The sequence below is a fragment of the Mirounga leonina genome, unplaced genomic scaffold (assembly GCF_011800145.1).
Source record: "Mirounga leonina isolate KUSES-001 unplaced genomic scaffold, KU_Mleo_1.0 Mir_129, whole genome shotgun sequence".
Taxonomy (NCBI): domain Eukaryota; kingdom Metazoa; phylum Chordata; class Mammalia; order Carnivora; family Phocidae; genus Mirounga; species Mirounga leonina.
In genome coordinates, this window is record NW_023270323.1 from 61322125 (window position 1) to 61347438 (window position 25314).

The 25314-nt window shown below is 39.6% G+C and overlaps 1 protein-coding gene across 5 annotated transcripts in view; it reads right to left on the reverse strand.

Annotated features, from left to right (window-relative positions):
- The window catches only part of PI4K2B (phosphatidylinositol 4-kinase type 2 beta), a 30710-nt gene extending 17407 nt beyond the window's left edge, over positions 1–13303 (reverse strand). For 2 of the 5 annotated variants that reach the window (XR_004679282.1, XM_035005200.1), the window contains exons 1-5: positions 12812–13301; positions 5237–5373; positions 3398–3598; positions 2645–2776; positions 863–1016 (exon numbers count right to left, since the gene is read on the reverse strand). Coding sequence is in view for 4 of the 5 variants with exons in the window: in XM_035005200.1 (XP_034861091.1) it covers positions 863–1016; positions 2645–2776; positions 3398–3598; positions 5237–5373; positions 12812–13121 (934 nt within the window). In the remaining variant the exon portion in view is untranslated. Of the gene's footprint in view, positions 1–862; positions 1017–2644; positions 2777–3397; positions 3599–5236; positions 5374–7058; positions 7614–12811 lie in introns of those variants that run through there. The other 3 variants (XM_035005201.1, XM_035005202.1, XM_035005203.1) reach the window with 3 other exon arrangements.
- Between the last annotated feature and the right edge of the window lie 12011 nt (positions 13304–25314).

The window sequence follows — 25314 nt, forward strand, 5'->3', positions numbered from 1 at the left end:
AAAAGGTAACTCTGGAAAAGTATAATAATGCTTTTTCAGAAACCAATATAAATGAGCAAGCATTTTGAGCCAGGGGTTCTCAAACTTCAGAGTGCATCAGAATTATCTGGAGGACATGTTAAAACAGACCGGTGGCCGCCCTTTGCAGAGTTTCTGCTTTAGTAGGGCTGGGGTGCACTCCTCTGAGAAGATGTAAATGTAACAAGTCCCCATATAATGCTGACCCAGTCGGTCCAGGGAACCACATTTGGGAACCACTGTTTCAGATTATCTACATCATTGCTCCCTTCTAGAACAGAAAAAATTAAGAGTATAATGTATTTATAGACTATACCAACAGTTCCCTAACATCAAAATAAGCATCTAAAGTAATTTACACAATCAAGTTTTAATTATTCATATTACACAGATAACATTTCTGGCTTTGTCCTACTGCCCAGAAATCCCCCGGTAGGGACAGGAACTGACCTCTATCACGGGGGCAGGAGCCTGCTAGGAGTTAGGATCTCCAGTACAGGATTAACTTTTTGCCCAGGGGAGTTAGTACTACATCTCTGTTTTCCAAGGCAGGTAGAGAAAAAGTAGCCTCAAGACTTCTGCATCAAGAGTTGAATACGGGGACATCTGGGTGGCTTAGTCAGTTGGGCAGCTGCCTTCAGCTCAGGTCATGATCTCAAGTGTCCTGGGATCCGGCCCAGAATCAGGCTCCCTGCTCAGCGGGGGAGAGTGTGCTTCTCCCTCTCCCTCTGCCCTTTCCCCTGCTTTGCTCTTTCTCTCTCTCAAATAAATTAAAAAAAAACAGAGTTGAATACAGTTTGCAAGCCAACAAGATTTGAGTGAACGAATAAGAGAACTTCAATACCTGTATTTCTGATGATGTAATCCAAAATAACTAATCTTTCAAATTGTGACTGAAATTCTTTTCTAATATTCTCAGGCAAAGGGTCAGCTTCAAATTTCCTAAGCCAATATTCAGCCTCCTTGTAACCTTCAACAAATAACTGAAAGGAACCAATCTATAATTTTAAGAACTATAGTTAGAAAAGAAAGTACAAGAAAAAAGGGATTACTTTTTCAATTTCTCAGTAGTATCATCATAAAATATGCTATATAAACACGGTAAGAAAAACAAAAGAGTTAACACTAATTTAGATAAGCCACATTTATCAAAACCATTTTTATACACTAATTTTAAATAATCACACAAAGAATACATAGCAAATTAAAAATGTTCAACCCTAGGCTTTTGAGGAGCATAGAGACTATTTTAGGATAATTAAAAAAGAAAATGCCTCTCAAGGTGATAATCTCAACTCAGAAAGCTGTTTTCTAAAAATATTCATTAAAATGACTTTAATTATGGAAACCAAATAGTACACCTCTCCTGGTCATTTTAATAACAGTGCAATTTTTTCTTACTGAAGAAATACTTCAGGATTTTTTCTTTACAACATAAAATACAGAATATAGCCTTATTTTAAAAAAGAATGCATTCTTTGCCTTTGCAGATTACAGATCCTGTCATAAATTTTAAATAACTAATCAATCATAAACTCTAGAGTGGTTTTTAAGAAAATCCTTTCCTTGAAAATATGTCCATTTTAAAATGCATTTCTGTCACTAAAATTACTACATGCATGTATGTACAGCACAGGACATACAGGTCACCTAGTTGGTCTCATAAATACAAACTACCATAAAGAAAATCTATTTCTTATCTTAATACTATGTTCTTGTTGTTGGCATGAGATTTTAACTATTTCTAAAAGGTTTTCTTTAAAGCACTTATAATTAAGTCCTAGTAGTCATAAATATGCAAATAATAATATCCTTCTTTAGTCACACTTAATTTCAGCATATCCAAGGAATAACAGGCCTTGTAAAAATTTTCAAACTTCCTGCTTACCTGGAGTACAATTTTAAAAACAATTTATGTTAGGCATGAATTTTTATTCAAATTCTTTTATCTAGACAAATGCATTGCAACCACAAAAGAAAATCACAAATATATTAAAAAAAAAAAAAAAAGCCTAAAGTTTTTCTAGAATGCTTTCCCATTAATCCTCCCCACTCTTGCTTAGCTAGCTGCTAATCATTCCTGAGGTTTATTTAAAAGTGGTAAGAAAGAATAAAATCTAGTATGTAGCCAGTAACATAATTACTACCACTTACTACACTGTGTGCCGGGTACCATACCAAGGACTTGACATGAATTTCTTCATTTAATCTCACAGCCCCAGGAGGTAGTTTTTCTCACCCCTGTTTTATAGAGCCTAGGGCTTAGAGAGTAGGGGACTTGCTCAAGGTCTCAGAGCTAACTGGTAGAGAGGCTGGGAGGGAAACCCAGGTCTGGTTCTTGACCTGTGCATTTAGCCTTTACTTTAAAAAGCCATAGGTGCAAACTCCTCTTGGAAACACTCCTTAGCCATCCAAACCGAGTGAGACAACCCAAAATCTCCGACCTTCCTGCATTTAACCATCCTAACAGCTTTATCATATTGCACTGAGATGGCTTATTCACTATAAGCTCTTTGAGTATGAAAAACCCATTTTATTTACTATTATATCTGCGCCTACAGCACACACTGCTCAGGTAATACATGCTGAATTGCCCCCCAAAATAAAACTTAGCACAGTAATTTACCTTAGGAGGGAGTCCTATCCGATGGAATTTTCTACCTACTTTTGGCACTTTCTCTAAAGCATACTTTTTGCCTCTAGATTTTGCACGGTCAATTGCACTGTAGTTAAATGTCTCACTGACAAGCCAAACCACCTGGAAACATACAGTTTTAGAAAAATGGTTATCAGAATTTGCATTATAGTATTTCTACTCATATACTACATGAAATGTACTCTAAAACTGTAAATTAGCAGAGTTTAACCCTATACTAAATGTCTCAGAGAATCTAAAACAGAAAGGCTTAAGGATTTTGCAAACTCAGTTAAATGGCATATATTTCTGGAAGGGACAGTCTAAAACTGGCCAGTGGAAGCAAGAAGTAATTGTCCAGAGATGTAGAATTAGGAACGAATATTCTGAGGAAGTCTTCAAGTAAAAATTTATAAAGGCTAAAAAGAAAAAAAATAGTCTTTTGGCGCATTAGTTATCTCTACCTTCAAGAGAGTATCTAGAACCTCGATATTTTTCTGCTCTCTAAATGTTAGTTTTTTTCCCTCTTGACAGCACCATCGAAGCTTGTATGAGCAAGGGATATTATTCCCCTTGGACACTTTGTGGATCTCCACTAGAATCAATTTATTAGTTACTCATGACTCTGGATTACCAAAACAAGGGCTCAACTTTAGGCTCTGTCGTTAGAAATATTACTAAAGTGTTCACAGAGAAGTAGACTACAAATTAGAAGTACATAATTAAAAACAATTTCTCCTTTACCTTTGTTTTAGGTACAATGCCCAGATGAAGCTTTTCATCCACAAGGGAGGCTCCAGCTTCAGAAAGGTATCCCTGATTAGGAAGCAGGCAGCCTCTACCAAAGCAGCAAGGGCAGCAGACCTTATGAACATATTTGGTCCATTTCGGATTCAGTTGGCCATAAGGCTCTTCTGATTTGGGTTTAAACACACCAATAATTTTCTATATAAAAAAGTAGAAATTTTGTTAGATTTTTAATATAGAGAGACAATAATCCATAAAATGCATTTTGAGAAATCTTTTTGTATTTCTTCCCACCGGATTTGGGCATTACCCTTACATATTAAGAGGTTCAGTTTTAATTATATTTTTATATTCATTCTCATCCAATAATCTAAAATCAATAATCCTTTGGGCTAGTAGTTTTCAAACTGTGCTCTGAGAAACACTAGGGAAGGTGAGAGTGGAGATGAGAGAGGGCTCTAGGACCCCATGCCACTTAACTAGATCAACTCTGACTTCATCTGTTTTGTTACTGGACTTCCAAGTTATGAAAGGGTTACACTGATTTACAATGTTTGAAAACCCACTGCTCTAGGTCAAACGATGTTATTATTCATTATTTATTAAATATCAAAATTATATGTTTATTTGTTTATCATCTACTTTCTCATTAGATGTACATTCTAAAGGACAGAGACTTTCCTTGTTAGGGCTATATCCCAAGTACTCAGAACAGTGCCTGGTACACAGTAGGAGTTCAAGCATTTGTTAAATGATTTAATAAATCCAATGATAAAAAGTAGTCTCTAAAATACAAAGGTAATGACAGCTATATGTGAACATCTATGCTGTGAGACTCTCCTACCCTAATCGTTCTCCATTTTTTTTTTATGAATCAATTTTAAATAAATTCTCTCCTCTTAAAAAAATTGCTCATGGATGTCTAAAGTCTATAATCTTTATTACTGGTCTGATAAAATATATTCATATTAAATTTAGAGGGTGAAGTATCCTTAGACAAAATTTAAAATTTTAAGTATATAATTGCTATATAATGTAATAAAGTCTAAGTCACTAGTAAAAAAGTCAACAAGAACAAATTACAAAATCATACTTGGAATTAGGCTGATAGATTGACATTACCTACATATACATTTAAAACTCAAAAAAGACTTTGTTTTTTAAAATATATCTTTGATATTTGCAAAAAATATTAGGATGAAATCATAATCTTTTTTACTCCTGAAAAAAGAACTGCTGGCTATGTAACATTCAGAAAGCTTTCAGAGATAATAATATAGATTTCTGAAAAATTCTAGACTAAATGGAACAAAGTCCCATATCAACTTCTCTCTTCCGCCCTAGAATTATACTTTGGTTCATTTCACTATGTCACATTCCAATGCCTTCAATCTTCAGACTGCCCAGGCTCCTCTGGCATAATGCAGGAAAAAATACTCCTAGGGCAAAATAAGCCTTTGAAAAAGATCTGGAAAAGACATTAAATACGTTTTGAAAGTTTAAATTTCTACTTTGGTTGGCTAATCTAGTTACTGTAAAGTAAGGACTTAGGAATATAAACTCAACAAATCCTTTGCTGAATATGAGTATTCCATAAATGCTTGAAACCAAGTATTAAAATAGTAGGACAGCAAACTATAACTTAAAATGAAGAGCTTTATTTCTAAATAGTAGAGTGCTTTAGTTAAAAATAACAAAAACCTGATCTTTATTTTTGAAAAGGGTGCAATCAGATTTATTAGGAAAATATCTTCAGAACCTTACAGTGATTTCACATTCAAATTAGTGTTTTCCAAAATTTCTGTTATGTACACTACAGATCTGTGAAATTCTCACCCTCTTAGGATCCTTCACAAAGTAACTTCCACTTGAACCTTGAGAGATTCTTTCTGGGAAAACTCCAAATTCTATTGCTTGCTCTGCTTTCAACACAATATCAGCAAATTCAGGATCATCCAAGAATGTATTCAATGCTGAAGAATCAACAATTATTGCATTAAAAAAAAATCAATGTTAATATAGAACATGAAGAAAAAAGAAAGGCCAGCTATGAGAATGCTCATGACAGGGACCTGTAATACTGGGTTAGGTTATTAGCATTAGGATATTAAGGTACAGAAAAAAAATGTAATCAAGCATTGTATGGGTTGCTTGGATCCTTCCTTTTTTTCCCCTAACCCTACTTCCCTTTAAACTTCAAGTAATGACACATGAAAAACAAAATCCCTATTTGTTGAAATAATTACACTAATGAATATCTCACATTACTCTGAATTCCTCTCTTCCAGTGATTTTGTTCTCCAGCCTATCTCAACTTCCAACTGCACAGTCATACCTCAGATCTGTCATTACTAATACCTGCAACCTCTCCATACCTTTCAATTTCAAGCACCTTCTATCTCCTAGTTCATTCCCTCTGGTACCCTGAATCCAAAAATTCTTCCACCCCGCCTAGGGCTTACAAAGCACTGATCTACCATGTTGTCAACTGATCTTTGTGTCCTTATGTCCCTCCTTGGCCAGCTTAAATTATGGTCAGTCATCACATAATCACTCTTCCTTTCCTCCCTCCCCTCATCATGGTCACCTGGAAAAATATCAGTCCTGGTTAAACTCAACTGTCTGCGAAGTATGCCTAGGCCCGGAGAGCTAAACTCGACTAGACAAACATACACAAACACAATGCCCGATGGCTCACTTTAATTTAAATTCATCACCAGAAATCTCAGGTGGGCCCTTCATGGTGCCTGGGAAGCATACCACATTCCTGTTATGGACAGACTGTCCTCCCAAAATATGTTGAAGCCCTAATTCCCAATGGAATTGCATTGGGAGACGGAGTCTTTGGGAGGTAATTATGTTTAGATGAGGTCATGAGGGTAGGGCCCCCACGACAGGATGAGTGCCAAGGGCATGCTCTCTCTCGCCCTGTGTCACATGAGGATACAGCGAGAAGGTGGCCATCTGCAAGCCAGGAAGCCAGCCCTGATCATGCCAGCACTCTCATCTTGGACTTCTCAGTCTCTGGAACTGTTAGAAATAAGTTGTTTAAACCACTTCGTCTATGATATTTTGTTCTAGCACAACTCCCGGTATATAGTCTCTCCCACTGTTCTGGGCAACTCTCACACCCTCCCCTCTTCTCAAATTTCCAACACCTCCTCTCTCTCAGATGAGCCTTATGATATGCAATCAGAAAAAACTATCATCAGCCCTCTGCACCACATCTGCCCACGACATCCTCTGCCTTCCACCTAGTACTATATAGATGAACCACCTAAGTTCCAAGATTAGCTCATTCACTTTGTGTACCAGACCCTATCTCTTCCTGACGACTCCTGGGCATTTCTTCAGCAGTCCTTCCCTACATCAATATTTCCCTCTTTATTGGATCATTTCCATCACCATACAAACCATGCTATAATTCTTCTCATCCTAAATCTAACTCCCACAATACTCCTAGATGTTTCTTCACTTTCTTTGACCCTCTCTATAGCAGAAGGCCTCTATAGTTATTTATATTTACCATCTCCAAATTTTCTTCCCTGATTTTCTCTTAAACCCATTTAAATCAGGCTTCTGTCCCAACCATTCCATTGATAAAAATTTGTTGGGGTATGTAGTCGTCCATATTGCTAAATCTAACCTTAGAACTTACCTTTCTTGCCCAACTCCAACATATGACCCTGTTGGTCACTCCCTCCTCCTTCACTTGGCTTCCAGGATCCCCCTTCTCCAGGTTTTCCCACTTCATTGGCTCCTCTTTTTCAGTCTCTTTGCTGGCTCATTTTTATCTCCCTGACAGGCTGACTTTGCAACACCTCAGATTCAGTTCATGGTCCTCTTCTCTTCTTCATCAACACTGATGACTCCCAAATTTATATTTCAAGCCTGGACTTCTGCCCTGAACTCCAAACTACTATACTCAACATCTCTACTTGGACGTTTAATGGACAGCTCAAACTTTACTCCCCAAAATTCAATTCTTATCTTCGTCACCCCTCCTGACTGCTTCCCTCCCAGGTTTCCCTATTTCAGTTGTTGGCAACTCCAAATCTTTCAGCTGCTCAGGCCAAAAACCTTGGAATCATCCATGATCTTATACTCTCACCTCCAACATCCAAGCCATAAGCAGGTTGCCTGGCTCTACCTTACATAAACACCCAGAATCCAACCATCTCCATTCTTCTAATGTGATTCAAGTGACCATCAACTCTCACCTGGATAATTATAAGTCTTTCACCCATGCCTTCTCTATACTCGACAGAGAAGCTATAGCAGTAATCCTTTTAAAACTTGTCAGATCTGGGGTGCCTGGGTGGCTCAGTTGGTTAAGCGCCTGCCTCCGCTCAGGTCATGATCTCAGGGTCCTGGCATTGAGACCCAGTTGGGCTCCCTGCTCAGCGGGGAGTCTGCTTCTCCCTCTCCCTTTGTCCCCCCACCCCCATCCCCTGGCTCATGCTCACTCTCTCAAATAAATAAAATCTTTTAAAAAAAACCCAATGTCAGATCGTGTCACTCTTTTGTATAAAACAGCCCAATGGTTTCCCATCTCACTAAAAGTCCAGTCTTTATAATGGCCCCAAGGCCCTATACAATCCTCCCCAACTTCCACTTTATTTTCCTGTTTAGCACTTATCACCTAATACATAATTTACTTTGTGAGTTATAAGAAGACAAGGATTTCTTTCACTGCTGTATGCCCAGAACTTTTATAGTTCTTGGAACATAACAGGCACTCAATACACACTTGCAGAATGAATTAACAATTAATCATTTAAAGTGACAGACAAGGCAAAAATTATTCATACTTTGGAAGGTATTTAAAGGCTATTACATGCATTCAACATTATGAAAATTCAAAACATAAATTTACCTTAATTTAAAATTTGCCTTAATTTAGGCAGAAATAAAATGGTTATTTATTTTTAAAAGTATGTGCTAATGGGGCACCTGGGTGGCTCAGTCTTGAAGGTCTGCCTTCAGCTTGGGTCTGGGATCGAGCCCCGCGTCAGGCTCCCTGCTTGGTGAGAAGCCTGCTTCTCCCTCTCCCACTACCCCTGCTTGTGTTCCCTCTCTCGCTGTATCTGTCAATTCAATAAATAAAATATTTTTTTAAAAAAAGTATGTGCTAAGAAAAATACTACAAAAAGGGCAATTGGGCATATTTAACTTACTTAAAAGAAGAATAAATAATCCAAGTATTGTAGTTATGTCAATACAATTGATATGCTAATTCCTAATCATTCTCATTTACCCCATGAAAGTAATTAAGAATGGAGGAACTTTATCTTTCTTTATTCACGGTATATCCCTGGCACCTGGATGAGGGATCAGCATTTAGTGGGTACTTAATATATATTTAATTGAATAAATGCAGTATTGTTTATGTACTCCCTTTCGGTCTCCTCTAAAATGTGATGATCTTCTACTCAAGTTCCAGTCCTATATGAGCTCCTCACTTTTCCTAAGATATCCAGCACATCCTCTCAACAGAGGATTTGCCTATGCTATTCCCCATGTATATTCCAAGCTTCCTCCCCAGGGCTAATTCTTATTGATCCTTGAACTCCATCTCCTCACTTGTAACACTAAAAAAAAAAAAAAAAAGATCTAAGTTCCAGAAGGGCACAGATCTTTGTTTTGCTCTCTGGTATACTCCAAGTGCTTAAAAACAGTGCCTGGTACATAGTGGGCCCTCGATAAATCTGACAATTATTTATTAACAAACTATCCCCTTGACCACACGTAAGGGTTATCACTGGTCCTTTAGTAACCAGACTTAAAAACGGAATAAGAGAATCCATTTTATAAACCTTTTATATAGGTATGTGTGATAATTATCAAGTTCTCATTTTAATAAATAAGCCAAAATGAGCCCCTACTCACTTACCCACTGACCGGAATAGTCTCTAAAAAGAAAAGTGGTTAGCTCACTAGTTTGGTGATCGGAACCCTGCCCTTGAGAGTTCCAGGGCCAGCCATTTTTCAGGTATCAAATTGGATACTATTTCCTCTGCTAAGTGTTCCTTGGTCCCTAAATCCAGGGCACAGTTCAATGGAACCCTCAGTTTTCCCCATCCAAATATACCGGCCGTTGGAATGGTTTTAATTGACCATTTCCACTATTAGGCTATAAAGCTATGTGGGGACAAGGATAGTGACTGAACATGCATCTGATACCTGGTCACTACTGTTTCCCCAAGGCCTCAATTTCCACGGGCACCCAGCAGGCACTCAAGCATTTGAGAATGATGTATCTCGGCAATAAATGGAAAACAAAGAGTAGGTATCTTCTCATTACTGGCTGAAGAATGACCTCTTGACAGGGAGAAGTGGCTGCTCACTCACTATCTTTCAAAAGCTCAGCTATGGAGAACTGTCAAGACACACAGGGCATCTACTCTTCTCATGTCTTCCTCTAAATTCAGCCAGCTTATCAGTGTCTAGAATACGGATCCAGCAATACTGATAGCACCACCCGTTAGAATTTTCTTCTATTAAAATGGGCTTCAGGGAAGTTACAAGAAATGTTCCTATGAAACTCATCACTTTTATTACAAAGATACTATTCATCATATAGTCTCTTCTCCAAAAGATACATGACAGGTTTCCCTTTGTCTGTTTTGATTCAAATCATTAGTTTAACTTTATGGGCACATTGATTGTGCTCTTCTCAAGTTGCCTCCTCAGGAACTTCAAAGAACAGATTTTTGGGCTGCCTGCATCAAGCGTCTAATGTGCATTTTGTGACTCTTATTCCAACCTCCATCTTATTTATTTCATCACCTTATTTCCCACTCACCTCTCTCTTCCTTACTTTTAAGTGATGTTATTTTGTTCATACATTTATAAGGCACCATGAATCATTAAAAGGCTTATAAATACACACTTCCTTTTACTTTGGTAGTTCTTTGTGTATTCTAACACCATTCTCTAATTGTAGGTTCTCCAACAAAACTGTTAAGTGCTCCTGGTTTGTATTAACTGGGACCTTGAGAAGTCACTTCATTTCTCTGTGCTTCCTTAAAATGAGAATAACAAATAGTCACTTCATGGGGTTAGTTATGAATCAATATAAGTGAAGCTCATAGAACTATGCCCTACACATATTGCTACGTAGGGTATTAACTATTATCACTGATTAAAATGACAACTAGAACAAGGAATGCCACTAATCTTTCTACTTTGATAATGACCCAACACCACTATGTTTATGCTGGGTCTAGACTTTGTCAGTGTCTTGCTCAAGTGAAGGTTACAGACATTCTTCCACTGGTAGAGTACATAAAGCTCCTATTTACATAAACAAAATAGTTAAGCATAAATGCATTTGCATTAAGCATAAGATAAATGATGTTAATATCAATCTAAAGGTAGGAATTTCTTAGAACTAGAGAGGTGGCTTCATGGAAATTGGGTGGTAAAGGGCAAAGAAAGTTAATGGACTCATTAAAAAATAACTTAAAAATCTAGTTATATTATTCAAAAACTAACTTTTTGGAGACTGGTTTGAAATTTTTAAAATACTTTTTACAATTCAAAAACTATTTTTAAATCCATTAAAAATCCATTTTAATTAAATCCATTAGTAACCACAAGTAACAGTTATTTTATAATACTTGGGATCTACAGCAAAATGGAAAAGTACAGGGCATAAAAAGAAGAACTAGGCTCAGTTCTGGCTTTATCACTTCCTGTATACTTGACTTTGGCTCACCGCAGAAGTTCTATGACCGACTAGTCATTACAGTTTTATTCATTTTCAATCCTCACAACATGGATGAGGGTGAGTAACAACCTGTTGTGTTGCTGTGAGAATTAATGAACTATACAAAAAGAGATCTTAGCAAACTGTAAACTGTGATACAAATAAATTATTACCACTTAAAAAGGGAGGAATGCTCTTTAGTAACCCATTTGTATTCTGAGCACTATATTCTATTCCACTGTTACTTTTTCTAGCCTTAATACTTTTTTTTTTTTTTTAACAAAACCTCACTTTCACAGAACAAACACACTCAAGGTTTTAGGGTCTTTTAAAACCTAGCTACACAGGTAACTCGAGGGTAGAAAAAAGCAAGCTAGCCACACAGATCTTCGTTACTTTACAGAAGCGATTCTAGGTAGTACAGAAACAAATTACGCAGCTAGGTGAATGTGGGTCCATTTGCGATCCTCATGTTTGTTCTGTTCAATGTTGTACTGTCCATGCACCTGTTAGCTAACATAATGGCATAATGCATGGCAGACCAGTCTGCTAAAGCTTTATTCATGAAACACTTGAAGGGGAAAGTTTGGTTCTCTGGGGCCTCTTCGATTTACCTGCCTGAGAGGATGTTTGAATGTAAGTTCAACTACGACTTGAATAATCTATTCTATCCCAAATTCCTTAAATTGTAGGAGCTCCATTACTGTACTGGTAGCAGGACATGTACAATCTAAAAACTCCAGGAAAACTAAGCAGCATTAATTAAAGTGACACTGTCTGTGGCTTTTCTTTAAGCCATCACATTTGGACTTCTACTACAGGCACAGCGCACACACCATCTCCCTTAAACCATCCCAACCGCCAACAAACAGATGTTATCCTAAGTTTACAGACTAGCCCGTCTCATCTCCAGCTAGGATTCATACAATTCCACCCTATTTTACTATCAAAGTAGCCTACCTCGACTCAACTTGCCAAAAAACTTACTTTATCAACAAATACCCACGCTTGCAAGAGCATGCCTACACTTTTACTAGTTTTCAACATCATATCGTATCAGTTACCCTCTTTTCCACCTGAGGCTACCAGTCCACCTCTTACAGTATAAGAACAGAAATGACTCAAGAAAGAAAACTTCGCAACAGAGTTGGCAGCTAGAGAAATTCAACTGCCTCTGCCCCCTCTGGCTAACGTCACAATAACACTCACCAGAAAAAGTTTTGAAAACGCGTCCCAATGGCACCTAGATACTCTTGCTGGGCATCTCTCTGCTGTCACCCACCTGCCTTGCAAATTCACAACCCGGGGAACTTTCCTGATAGTTCAGGGTTCTTAATCCAAACCTCAAGCCCAAACTTGAGCAAACAACCGACGTCATTTTATCGTGCTAAGTTTTCCTCAGGGTCTGATTTCAACAGTTTAGGCTTACTCTTAGGGGAGGCCCCAAGGATCAGTTCCGAGACAACCACAGGCCTTGGGTGACGTGGCCAGTGCCCCCTGGAAAAGGTGCGAGGAAACCGGGGAGCAGAGAGAAAGGCAAGGGCTCCGAGGTTCGACCGGCGACGCGCCCCCTGGCCGGTGCTCTGGAGGGGAGGGTTGCCCGGCTGGCTGCCTTTCCTCCCAGGCAAGTGCTGGTGCGGGACAGAGATGGGACCCCGGAGGGGCTGGACTGCGGGGTGGTGGTAAGGGCCGGGTCGCACCTGCACCTCGGGGGCGTTTCCGTTTCGGGCGGGTGGGCGAGCTCCGGAGGCCACTCACGCTCCCGGAGGGCCCGCTGGGCGCGTCCCAGGACGGGAGCAGCCGTTCCTTGTCTCCAGCCTCGCGAGGGGAGGCCGCGCTCTCCTCGCCCGCAGCCTCCACGAGCCTGACGGCGCTCCCCGGGGCGCCCTTAGGTGGCTGGGCCCAGGCGATCCGAGGCAGCAGCGGTTCCCGCTCCTCGTCGTCCTCCTCTTCCAGGCTCCCGCCGCCGTCCGCCGACGCCAGCCGCCCGGGCTCGGAGGACTCCGCCATGGCCTGCCTCCCTCTGTGCCCTCGGCGTTGAGACCGGCTCAGAGAGGCGAGCTGCCCGCCTGTGGCCTCGGCATCGCGGGGGACCGCAGCCGCTGGGGCAGGTCGAGGACACCTCACAGGCGTACCACCCCGCTCCGCGCCAGCCGGGCGGTTGTCCCCGCGCAGCCGCCAGTCGCGCCCCACCTCGCGCCAACCCTGCGCCTGCGCGGAAGGGCGGGGGCGGTGGTGGGCGGGGCGCGGGGCGGGGCCGTCACCTGCGGCGGCGGGAGCGGGAAGACGCGCGGCGGGGTGGATGGCCAGGAGGAGCGCCTGCGTTAGCGTTAATTTACCTCAGCCCAGGAGCCGCCGTCCAATCTAAATCAGTTTCCCCTCCACCGCAGAATTCCTTCATGGAGTTTACCACAATTCATAGCGACACATTTATTTCTGTGACTAACATTTGTTACCCCCACTATAAGCCCGCGAGAGTAGAGACCTTGTCTTTTGTTCAGACATCCTGGACATTGGTTGGTTGTATACTCTTTTTTCCCCCGACTAATTTAGCGAGAAGTTTATCATTTAAAAATTTTTTTTCCAAAAAGCTGTCTTTTGGTTCCAATGATTTTGTTTTCTAGTTCATTGACTTTTGAGTTTTATTATTTCCTTCTTGCTACTTAATTTCTATTTGATTTCCTCTTCTTTTGCTAGCTGCTTAGAGTAGAAGAGTGTACTATTGATTTTGGACCTTTCTATTTTTAAAAAATATAACTATTTAAAGCTATGCTGGGTTGCCTGGGTGGCTCAGTCATTAAGCGTCTGCCTTTGGCTCAGGTCGGGGTCACAGGGTCCTGGGATTGAGCCCCACATCGGGCTCCCTGCTCATCAGGAAGCCTGCTTCTCCCTCTCCCACTCCCCCTGCTTGTGTTCCTTTTCTCGCCATGTCTCTATCCATCAAATTAATAAATCTTTTTAAAAAAAAAAGGCTATGCCTTGCCCTCTAAGCACTGCTTTATCTGCATTCACAATTTTTGCTATTGTGTTTTCGTTTTCATCATTTCAAAATAGTTTTTTATTTCCCTTATGATTTCTTCTTAGACTCACTTCTTTGAAGTGTGTGTGTAATTTCCAAATATTTACGGGCTATTCTAGAAATTAGTAATTATTTCTAATTTAATTATGTTGTGACCAGAGAAGATACACCAAGATTTAAACTTTTTTCGAAATTTATTGAGATATTTCATAACCTAGCATATTACCTACATTAGTGAACATTCTATGTGCTCTTTAAAAAGAATGTGTATGCTGCGGCTGAGTGGTTCTATAACTATCAATTGTTTCTATAAATATCAATTCAGTATTGATAGTGTCATACCCATTAGCTATATCCTTATGGATTTTTTAAAAAAGATTTTATTTATTTATTTGAGAGAGACAGAGGGAGAGAAGGGGGAGGAGCAGAGGGAGAGGGACAGGCAGACTCCAGCCTGAGCACAAGTCCCACGTGGGGCTCAATCCCAGAACTCTGAGATCGTGACCTGAGCCAAAATCAAGAGTCAGATGCTTAACTGACTGAGCCACCCAGGCGCCCCTATCCTTATGGATTTTTACATTTAGTTGTTCTGTCACTGACTGTGATAAGGGTTACACTCTATGATTGTAGATTTGTCTATTTCTTCTTTTAGTTTCATAAAGTTTTGCTTTATATATTTTTGAAGTTGTTATTAGGCGCATACACAGGATTTTTATGTCTTCAGTTGGGTTTTAATTTCTACCTGATGATTTGATTTGACCCTGTCCTTTCTTTCCTTCCTTCCTTCCTTTTATAATGAATGGTCCCTCCTTATCTCTCCTAATACTCCTGCCTTGAAGTCTATATAGTCTGATAGTAATATAACCACTCCACTTTTCTTAGGCTTACTGTTTGCCTGATAAATCTTTTTCCATCCTTTCCATCCTTTTCAATCAGTTTGTGTCTTTATGTGTGCATGTTTGTAAATATGTATCTCCTCTAATAGCTTATAGTTGTTCTTGATTTTATTATTTACATTTAGTCTGATAATTTCTGCCTTTCAATTAGAGTTTTTAGTCTACTTACGTTTAATGTAATACTAATGTGGTTGGATTTAGATTTACTGTCATTTGCAATCGTATTATATTTGTTTCATTCTTTTTTTGTTCTTCTGTTCCTCCTTTCTTGTTTTCTTTTGGGTTAATGAATATTTCTTCGTATTTCATTTTAAATCCTCTATTGACCTTCTGCTAAATCTCTTTACATAAATTTTGAGTGCTTATTCTAGCACTTACTGTATACATCCTTAAATTATCTCAGTGTACATAGAGTTTATATTGTTGTACCTGATGTAAAATATAAGAACCTTGCAAAAGTTTTGTTCTATTTATCCCCCATACTTTATGTTATTATTGTCACATATATTAGGTCCACATATGTTTAAATAAAGTGAATATTTTTTGTCTTAAACATTTACAAGCCTTCTAAAGAAATTAAGAAACCAATGTATAGTGTTTTATATTTACCCACATATTTACCATTTCCAGTGCTCTTTTTTTCATCCGGTGCTCTTCATTCTTTTCTGAAGATCTGAGTTTCCAACTAGTATAATTTCCCTTCCCTCTGAAGAATTTTTTTAAAGCATTTTTTGTAATAGAGATCTGCTGGTGATAAATTCTAAGTTTTCATTTATCTGAAATTATCTTTATTTCACCATCATTTAAAAAAAATACTTTCTCTAGATATAGAATTCTGGATTATGTTGTCCCCCTGCTCCCCCTCCAAGTTCAAGTCTAAACATGTAATTTCATTGTCCTCTACCCTTCATTATTTCTGAATTCTGTCCCTCCACCCACCCACCCAGTTTGCACTGTCATTTTCTCTAGTTGCCTTTAAGATTTTTTTCTTTATCCTTGCTTTTTCAATAGCTTGAGCATGATGCTCTTGATATAAATTTCTTTATATATATCCTGCTTGAGTTTTGCTTGGGTTTCTTGGATCTGTAAATGTATGTATTCCAACAAATGTGGAAACATTTCAGTCATTATTTTTTCAAACTTTTTCCTGTCCCATTCTGGGATTCCTATTATATATATGTTAGACTTTTTAATATTGTCCTAAAAGTAAATAGGACTCTGTTAATTTTTTTCAATAGGTTTATCTCTGTTTTTCAGATTATATAATTTCTCTTAATCTGTTTTAAATTTGCCAACCCTTCAGCCATTTCTTTTTTTTTTTTTTTTTTAAGATTTTATTTATTTATTTGACAGAGACAGAGATAGCGAGAGCAGGAACACAAGCAGGGGGAGTGGGAGAGGGAGAAGCAGGCTTCCCGCTGAGCAGGGAACCCAATGTGGAGCTTGATCCCAGGACCTTAGGATCATGACCCAAACCGAAGGCAGACGCTTAACGACTGAGCCACACAGGCGCCCTCCTTCAGCCATTTCTAATTGACTGTTAAACCCACCCAGTGGGTGTATTTCAAATTTTGTACTTTTCAGTACTAGAATTTCCATTTGACTCTTCTTTAAGAGTTTCTATATATCTGTTAACATTTTCCATCTGTTAATTTATTATGACTGTATATATTTTTAAGTCCTTGAATATATGTAAAGTGTTTGAAAATCTTTGCTAATTCTTACATCTGAGTTATCTTAGAGTCAATTTCTATTGATTATTTTTTTTTCTTGACTATGGGTCAAATTTTCCCATTTCTTTACATATTTGTTATTTTTTAAATTGTATATTGGATTTTGTGGATGATATATTGTAGAGCCTCTAGATTCAATTTTCCTCTGATAAGTGTTAATATATTCTAGTATGTAGTTAAGTAGTCTAGAGTCAAATTCCACCTGAAATTTTTGATGATTTCTTTCAGCAATCCTGATGTTGCCTTTTGCTGGGCTCCTTGGAGTCTCCTTCATGCAGAGTTCAGGAGTCAACCAAGAATTTGGGTAGGGTGTATGTGTAGATTTTGGAGCTCTTTCCCTCTGTTACTCCTTCCTTTTCAGGATTTCCCTTTTCAGTTTCTAGCTGTTCTGATAGCCAGACTCCATCCTTAAGCTATTAAGACTGTGGCTTTCTGATTGGCTTCCAGGTACCTTCCACAGTACAGACTGAGTAATCTCCCCACATGAAAAGATGTATAAGCATAAATCATACTTGTTGTATTTCAATTCTTTGAAGAGTGGCCATCCTTTCAATTACTGCCTGCCTGATTTTGACTGCTTTCCAGTATCTTCAAATAATTGTTTTTTTATTTTCCCCAAAGTTTAGCATTTTTATCCATAAAGGGGTTAGTCTGATATAACCTCCTTTGACATATTTTATTGGAAATGTATCCTTTAATGAAATAAATGGTACTATATTTTTGTCAGTAGTTTACATGTTAGTACTGGACTATTACTTATTGCTTGATAAGGCAGGATTCAGCATCAGTTCTATTTGTAGTTTTAGTTTTTATAGACATAAATGCTGAGAAAATCTGTTCAAATTAATAGATGAATATGGGAAACATTTTATAATGACTATGTCACTCAAATCTTTGATCTTTCTTTCACCACTTTCATTCACATGAATATGGTAAAATATGTCCCTGTGTCAATATCTCAGTTTTGAAGGCTCTGTTACCTTCAGTGTTTCTCACAGATATTTACTTTGTTTCCATGGCATATTCCCTTAGGGGGGTGCATTTTTCGATAGTATAAGGTCTAGAAGAAGCAAGATCTTTAAATGAAATTTGTCACCACTCCCACAATCTCATTCTACAATATCTATGTATTCAGAACATCCTAACACAGGCCTAAATGCACCATGTGTAATGTTGCCATCACCTTTAAAATGATGCTTCTTTAATAAGAAAATGTAGGAAGTATTGCTGCTACCTTATGGGGCCTTTGTTTAAGGAGGCTTTTCCAAAACCTGTATTTTAAATCTAATCTTTGTTGGGAGCCTCAGGTTTTTTATACCCTGAAGCAAGGAGGCTTTGGATGATTCAGGATAGACATTCCTATACCAACTGGTATACCACAGTTCAATTCTGGCACTAACCATCCACAGTTAGCACAGATTCCACAAGTTAAGGAGTCAGTCCCCCACAAAACTGCCCTCACTTCAGATGCCAGCCACATTTCAGGCATTTATGACCAACTGTCTACAAATTTGGGGGGATCCTATGACTCCCCCAGATTCTATAATTTGTAGAACAATACACAGAACTCTGCAAAGGGCTCAAGGTTCTTCCCCTCATGGAGATTATGAAGACATGGAACTTACAAAGAAACAGGCAGTTACAATATAGTATGCTAAGTGCCTGTGGAGGCTACTATGAAGTCATGTAAGAGGGCCAAAGATCAGGAAAGGTGGTTAAGAAAGAGAATCTAGGAGTAGTGGAGAGACTTGGCTGGAGTAAAATCCCACCTGAAATTGCTGACATTTCTTTCAGCAATCCAACTGTTGCCTTTTGCTGGGCAAATAGATGACAGGGGAAGCCCTCAGGGCAGATGACATTTAGTTTTATTGTTTTTTTTTTTTTTAAGATTTTATTTATTTATTTGAGAGAGAGAGAGCAAGAGTGAGGTAGAGGGGCAGAGGGAGGAGCAGACTCTCCCCTGAGCTCTATATGGGACTCGATACCAGGACCCTGGGCTCATGACCTGAGCTGAAGGCAGATGCCCAACCGATTGAGCCACCCAGGTGCCCCAAGGGCAGATGACATTTAGAAGGAGACTTGGGGGCTGAAAAACAGCTGTTTGTGAAAAGAATGGGGGAAAGAGCAATCCTGGCATAAGAGGCAGCTTGAGCAAAGGCCCTGAGGAGTGCGTGTTGTGCATTAGGCACCAAAAAAGAGAACAGAGTGGAGGAGTGGTGGTCGTGAGAGAGAGAAGCATGACACTGGGTTCAAAAGGTATTCTAGGGCTTCATTGTGTTGCCTTTCAATACAAATCTCATGCCAACATTTTCACCCTTTTGCTGAAGGTCCTAACCACCCCTCCGCTCTCTGGCTAGAGCCCAGGGTGGAGAATAACAAAATATGAGATTAGAGACTTAGGGCATTTATGAAGCTGGGCTTTGTGGGTCTGAATAGAGCTTGGATTGAATTGGAAATCCAGTGAGTCCATAGCCCTCTCAAAAAGGATAACAACTTTTGCTTAAAGGTATTTTAAGGATAGCTTAAAGGATTTTAAACAAAAGTTTGATTTTTCTAATAAGTGAACAGAACACATAACTCTAAAATACTGTTGAAGATTAATCTTAAGTACATATACATGCATTGAATGTTTTTGGAAATATACACAGAAGAGTAATAACCATGGTTGCCTCTGGAAAGGGAATGTGAGATTACAGTTTGGGGCGGGCAGAAGATCTGCTTTTCTCTCTATACACATGGCAGGACCATGGGGGGCTTGTTGCTACGGTTGGACTCCATCAGTAACCTTCTTTCCTCCAAGGCACCCCAATCTAAGTAGAAAACCATACTTACTAAGCAAATGCAGATTCAAAACATCCTAGTTCCTCCATTCATTCATTCAACAAAAACTTATTCCCCTACTGTGTGACAGGTGCTATTCTAGTGCTAGAGTGGGAGGAGTGAACCCATCTCTGGTCTGAAGAAGCTCCCATTCTCATGGGGGAGATAAACAATAACAAATAATGAAGAGGATTTAGCATATGAAATGATAACACATGCTATGAAAAAGGACAATGCAGGAAAGGGAATGCAGAATGATGGTGGTATGAATGGGTAGGTGCTATCTTACATAAGGTAGTTGTAGTGGGTTTAATAGTGGTTCCCCCAAAAGATATGTCCACATCAAATCCCTGGAACCTGTGAATATTATTTTATTTGGGAAAAGGGTTTTTGCAAATGTGATTAAGTTAAGAATCTTAGGATGAGATCATCACAACAAATGTGATTAAGTTAAGAATCTTGGGGTGAGATGATCTTGGTTGGCTTTAAATCTAATGACAAATGTATTATAAAAGAAAGGCAGAGGGAGGTTTGAGAGAGAAGACACATGGGAGCAGATGTGAAGATGAGGCACAGATTGGAGTGATGTGGCCACAAGCCAGGGAAGCCAAGGAATGCCAACAGCCACAATAAACAAGTACAGTAGTCAAGCACTCCAGGAGAATCTTGATGGAATTGAGTGTGATAGTGATGGCTATTAGGTTAGCTGGGAGAATGTTCCAAATACACTAAATTCTTTCTATATGAAAATTCTGAGGAAAAAAAAAAGGAAGAAATTCTGGAGCTTCTACTTTTGTATACCTTTTCACACTATTTGAATTTTTTTAACCAAAAAAATTACATTCAAAATGATTTTAGTGCATTACAAAGTTTTTATAGCAATGGGGGAAAAAAAACAAGAACTATTTGACTGAGGTGAAAGTTTTAATTAGATGTGATTTTAAAGGTCATGGTTCAACTGCTGTGCAATCAGTAAGTACAGAAAACAGAGAACACTACTGTTTAAGTAAATCTGATAATAGCCACTAGATTAATAATCTGGTTTTGGCTTTGTTGATCTAGCTGCAGTGAACTTTTGCTTCATAGGGAATCTATTATTACGTTGAGAAAACACAGAGATCTTCTAGATGAGCCCTTCAATCTGTATTCTGCTTCACTTCAATATTTACATGTGTATGTTGTGATTTGAATACAGATATATTTAAGAAAAACTTAACTCCCAGTTTCCTGTCATTTCCAAAGTTTATCTTATACTAATATTGGATCTTGCTTTAAGCAGGATCTGTTCTCAAAAACTTATGTACAAATAAAATGCTGCTTTAGTACAGTTTTTTTTTTTTAAAGATTTTATTTATTTATTTGAAAGAGAGAGACACAGCGAGAGAGGGAACACAAGCAGGGGGAGTGGGAGAGGGAGAAGCACACTTCCCACGGAGCAGGGAGCCCGATGCGGGGCTCGATGCGGGGCTCGATGCGGGGCTCGATGCGGGGCTCGATCCCAGGACCCTGGGATCATGACCTGAGCCGAAGGCAGACGCTTAACCGACTGAGCCACCCAGGCGCCCCTGCTTTAGTACAGTTTTAATGAAGGCTACAGTTTATTGAAAATCAGCTACTGTTCCATGTACTTCTAATTTTTAGCATATGCACCCTCACAGCAACTTATAGAGGCAGGGGTTCTTATTATCCCCACTCTACCTGTGGAAAAACTAAGGCATAAAAAGTTTAAGTAATCTGTCCCAGATCACCCAGACATAAGTGACAGAATTAACACCAAATACAGGGGTCTGGCTTCATCTTCTTAAGCCACTCTATTATGCAGCCTCTCTTCACTTAGGATACCAGTGGAAAGTTCCTTCAAAATCATAATTCTGATCACTGTCACTAATTTCTAATGCTATCCTGTTGCTTGTCAAAACACAAACACAAAAACAAACTAACAATGTACTATGGTATGTAATTCCTCCCAAAGACTGGGCTCTAATCTCTGACATAAGCCTTATGTTTTACCTCATCCCAGCTACAGCCATCCTGAACTTCTCCCTCTTTCTAGAATCAGTTATTTCATGTCTCTGTGTCTATCCTTGCTGTTAGGATATCCTTACCCTCTTCTTCACTTGATCCACATCTACCTGGCATCTAAATCCTAGTTGAACGTCAATTCCTTTGGAATACTGTCCCCAGTTTCCTAAACAGAGATCATCATGTCTCTGCCTTGTATTCTCCCCAAATCCTCGGTCTGACCTCTGATGGAGCCCTCTCCCACTGAAGTTGGATTATTTCCCTATTCAAAGGTGCCATGAAGATATGAGCCCCTTGAAAAGAGAGATACGTTGTTCTCTTCTCCATAGTTCTCTCTCTTCCTCTAGTTTCCAGTAGGAGAGTGACTAGAACATAGTGTGTGCTTGACAAAAGTTTTGGAAATTAATAAACAAATGAATGAATGAGTAAAATTATATTTAAATGAATTCTGTAAATGAATTTTGTAGTAGAAGCCATCACCCCCAACTCCTCTTTGGTGGCATTGATAGCCGCTCTCCAAATATCACCAAGACAATTTGTGTTGGAGGTTCCCAGGAGCACCCCCAGGTTTGATGATTCACTAGGAGGACTCACAGGGCTCAGTATATAATCATACTCATCATGACTTATTATAGTGAAAGGATACAAAGCAGAATCAAGAAAGGAAAAAGATACATGGGATGAAGTGCCGAGGAAAGCAGGCACTCATTTCCAAGAGCTCTCTCCTTGTGGTATCACACAGGACTCTCATACCTCCTCCAAACTATAAGTCATGACAACATTTGTGAAATATCGTCTCTGAGGGAACCTCATTAGAGACTCAGTACCCAGGGTTTTTATTGGGCCTGGTCATATAGGCACCCTCTGCCTAGCATCTATCAAAACTCCAGATCCCTAGAAGCAAAGCAAGTGTTCAGCATAAACCATATTGTTTCCGCAAGCAGTTTGGGTACAGTGAATCACTCTTACCAGGAATGGTTGGAACTCTCCCAAAATCCAAGTTCTCAGATGTCAGTTAAGGGCGATCATGACCTTTTCAGAGATGATCACAACTACCAAATGAGAAGAGGAGCTCCTGCAGGGAAGGATACAGCTCAGCAAGAAAAGAGGGAGGGGGTTGGTCAGCCCCGAGCTCCCGAATGAACAAAAAGGACACAAGCCTAGTTCCTCAGGGACGAACTCAGAAGGGAGTTAAGAAAAGAGTTGTCAGATTTGCTTTTCCAAAATCCTGGTTTGGGATAGGGATGGGGATTGGTTCACGGGATGCATAGCTGTGGTGGTTGTTAAAAATGCATGTACTTCATTAAAATGCACTGGTACTTCCTGTTTGTGCAACTTATATTAAGAAAAATTTAAAATATTTTATAACCGTATAGATGTAGACAACTCAAATTTTGTTTTTTCATTTCAGCAGAGAAAAAACTAAAATCCCCAAGTGCCAGTTTAATTGCAGGCGCTAGATAAATCCAGGAACCAGAGAGCTGCACTATGGTTTAACAAGTTTTATAAACTTTCTCATTTCCCCAGGATCCTTATTTCTGTTGTTGCCTGTTTGTCTGTGGTAAAGAACAACAACAACAAAAAGCCACTGAAAACAAGGAGAGGGCTATGAACTTGTCAGCAGGAAAATGGGGAGCTGGGGAAACTGGGTACCACCCACTGCTGGGCTTGGGGGAGAGCAGATGAGTGGGTGACAACAGGTGCTGAAAGAAAAGGAAAATAGGTCAAATCCTTAAGTCCCGAACAGAGAGAAAGAAACAGGTGACAGGTTCGGGCCTCCAGAGAGTCTGCAGCTCAGCCTTTGAAGCCTGTATTCATTTCCTGGGGCTGTCCTTACAAATTATCCCAAACTGGGTGGTTTAAACAACAGAAATTTATTCTCCAACAGTGGGGGCCATAACTTGGAAATCAAGGTGTCAGTAGGGCCATGCTCCCTCCAAAGGCTCTTCCTTGCTTCTTGCATCTTCCAGGAGCTCCCACCATCCTTGGCCTGTAGACCCATCACTCCAATCTCTGCTCCAAAGTCACACAGCCTTCTCTCTGTGTATCTTTGTGTGTCTTCTCCTCTTCTTATAAGAATACCAGTCATTTGATTGAGGGCCTTGCCTAATCCAGTATGACCTTATCTTAACTAATTATATCCGCAAAGACCCTATTTCCAAATAAGGTCACATTCTGAGGTTTTGAGTGGACATGAATTTTGGGGATGGGAGGGTCGAGGGGAGCTATGGAATCCACTATAAACTGCCATCACAGTAACTTGCACCTGTTATCGGATGGAAGTTTCCCCCATCAAACCTTGGTATGTGTATTAGTACAGCTTTACAAAAAAGGAAAACATTAACCAATCTAAAAAGTAGTCACAAGACAGAACGAGCAAAAGCAAAACTGCTTCCGGCATGTGACCAGATTTATGTTTTTTTCCTTGGATGCAAAGACCATGATTCTAAACTTCACAATGAAAGCTCTTTGTTGAAGGAAACCTGCCAGAAAATTTGCCTACGAAACACTACGAGCCGAATGTGGTTCCATTCATTTGTTGGGACATCTCGAATGCTCTCCGAGCTTCCTCACACAGTACCCCCCTCACTGAGTGTGTGACAGGCCCACCTGCTGGGATCCAGGTGCAATCAAAGGCTAAGGAGGGAACAGGATGCATATGCTCATAAACATATCCAAACCTGTCCAAGCCATCCATGAAGATGTCCCACCTATGCTAAATGACCTCCAGCCACCCTCTTCTAGAAGCTGCTCCTCTGCTAGGCTTTCTCATTAAGCTGGCCTCAGAATAAAGGACAAGTTTATTTGTTCGAGAAAGCTCTGGCCATTTGGAAATGGTCACTCTCAGCTCTGAGGAAACCCTTGAGAGTGGCTGCGTAGTCATTTCTGCTCCCAGTTAGACTTCTTCTGGACGCTGACATCGATTAACAAAGAAAATTATGTGCTGATACTATTTTTAACTTTGACCTTAGAGTTGGTATTGTTGGCCATTGAATTAGATGCAAAAGAAGCTCAGAAGTACAATGCAATCATTTGTGTCCCGCAAGAAATTTTCAAATGATATATTAAGCTATTAAGAAATTAGCATAGGCTGGGCGCCTGGGTGGCTCAGATGGTTAAGCGTCTGCCTTTGGCTCAGGTCATGATCCCAGGGTCCTGGGATAGAGCCCCGCATTGGGCTCCTTGCTCAGCAGGGAGTCTGCTTCTCCCTCTCCCTCTGCCTCTCCCCCTGCTTGTTCTCTCTCTGTCTCTCTCGCAAATGAATAAATAAAATCTTAAAAAAAAAAAAGAAATTAGCATAGGCTAAATATGTTCTGCCAAAATTCATATGGTGGTATCTAAACCCTAATGTGATGGGATTTGGAGGTGCGGCCTTTGAGAGGTAATTAGGTCATAAGGTGAAGCTCTCATGAAAGGATTTAGTATCCTTACAAAAAAAATATCCCTGAGAGCTCCGGTATCCCCTTTCACCACATGAGGACACAACAAAAGATGGCCGCCTATTGCCCCTTTCACCACATAAGGACAAAACAAAAAGATGGCCACCTATGAATTAGGAAGTGGGCTTTCACCACATGCCAAATCCACTAATTGGACTTCCCAGCCTCCTGAAGTGTGAGAAATAAATTTCTATTGTTTTTTTTTTTTTTAAAGATTTTTATTTATTTATTTGAGAGAGAGAGAATGAGAGAGAGCACATGAGAGGGGTTAGG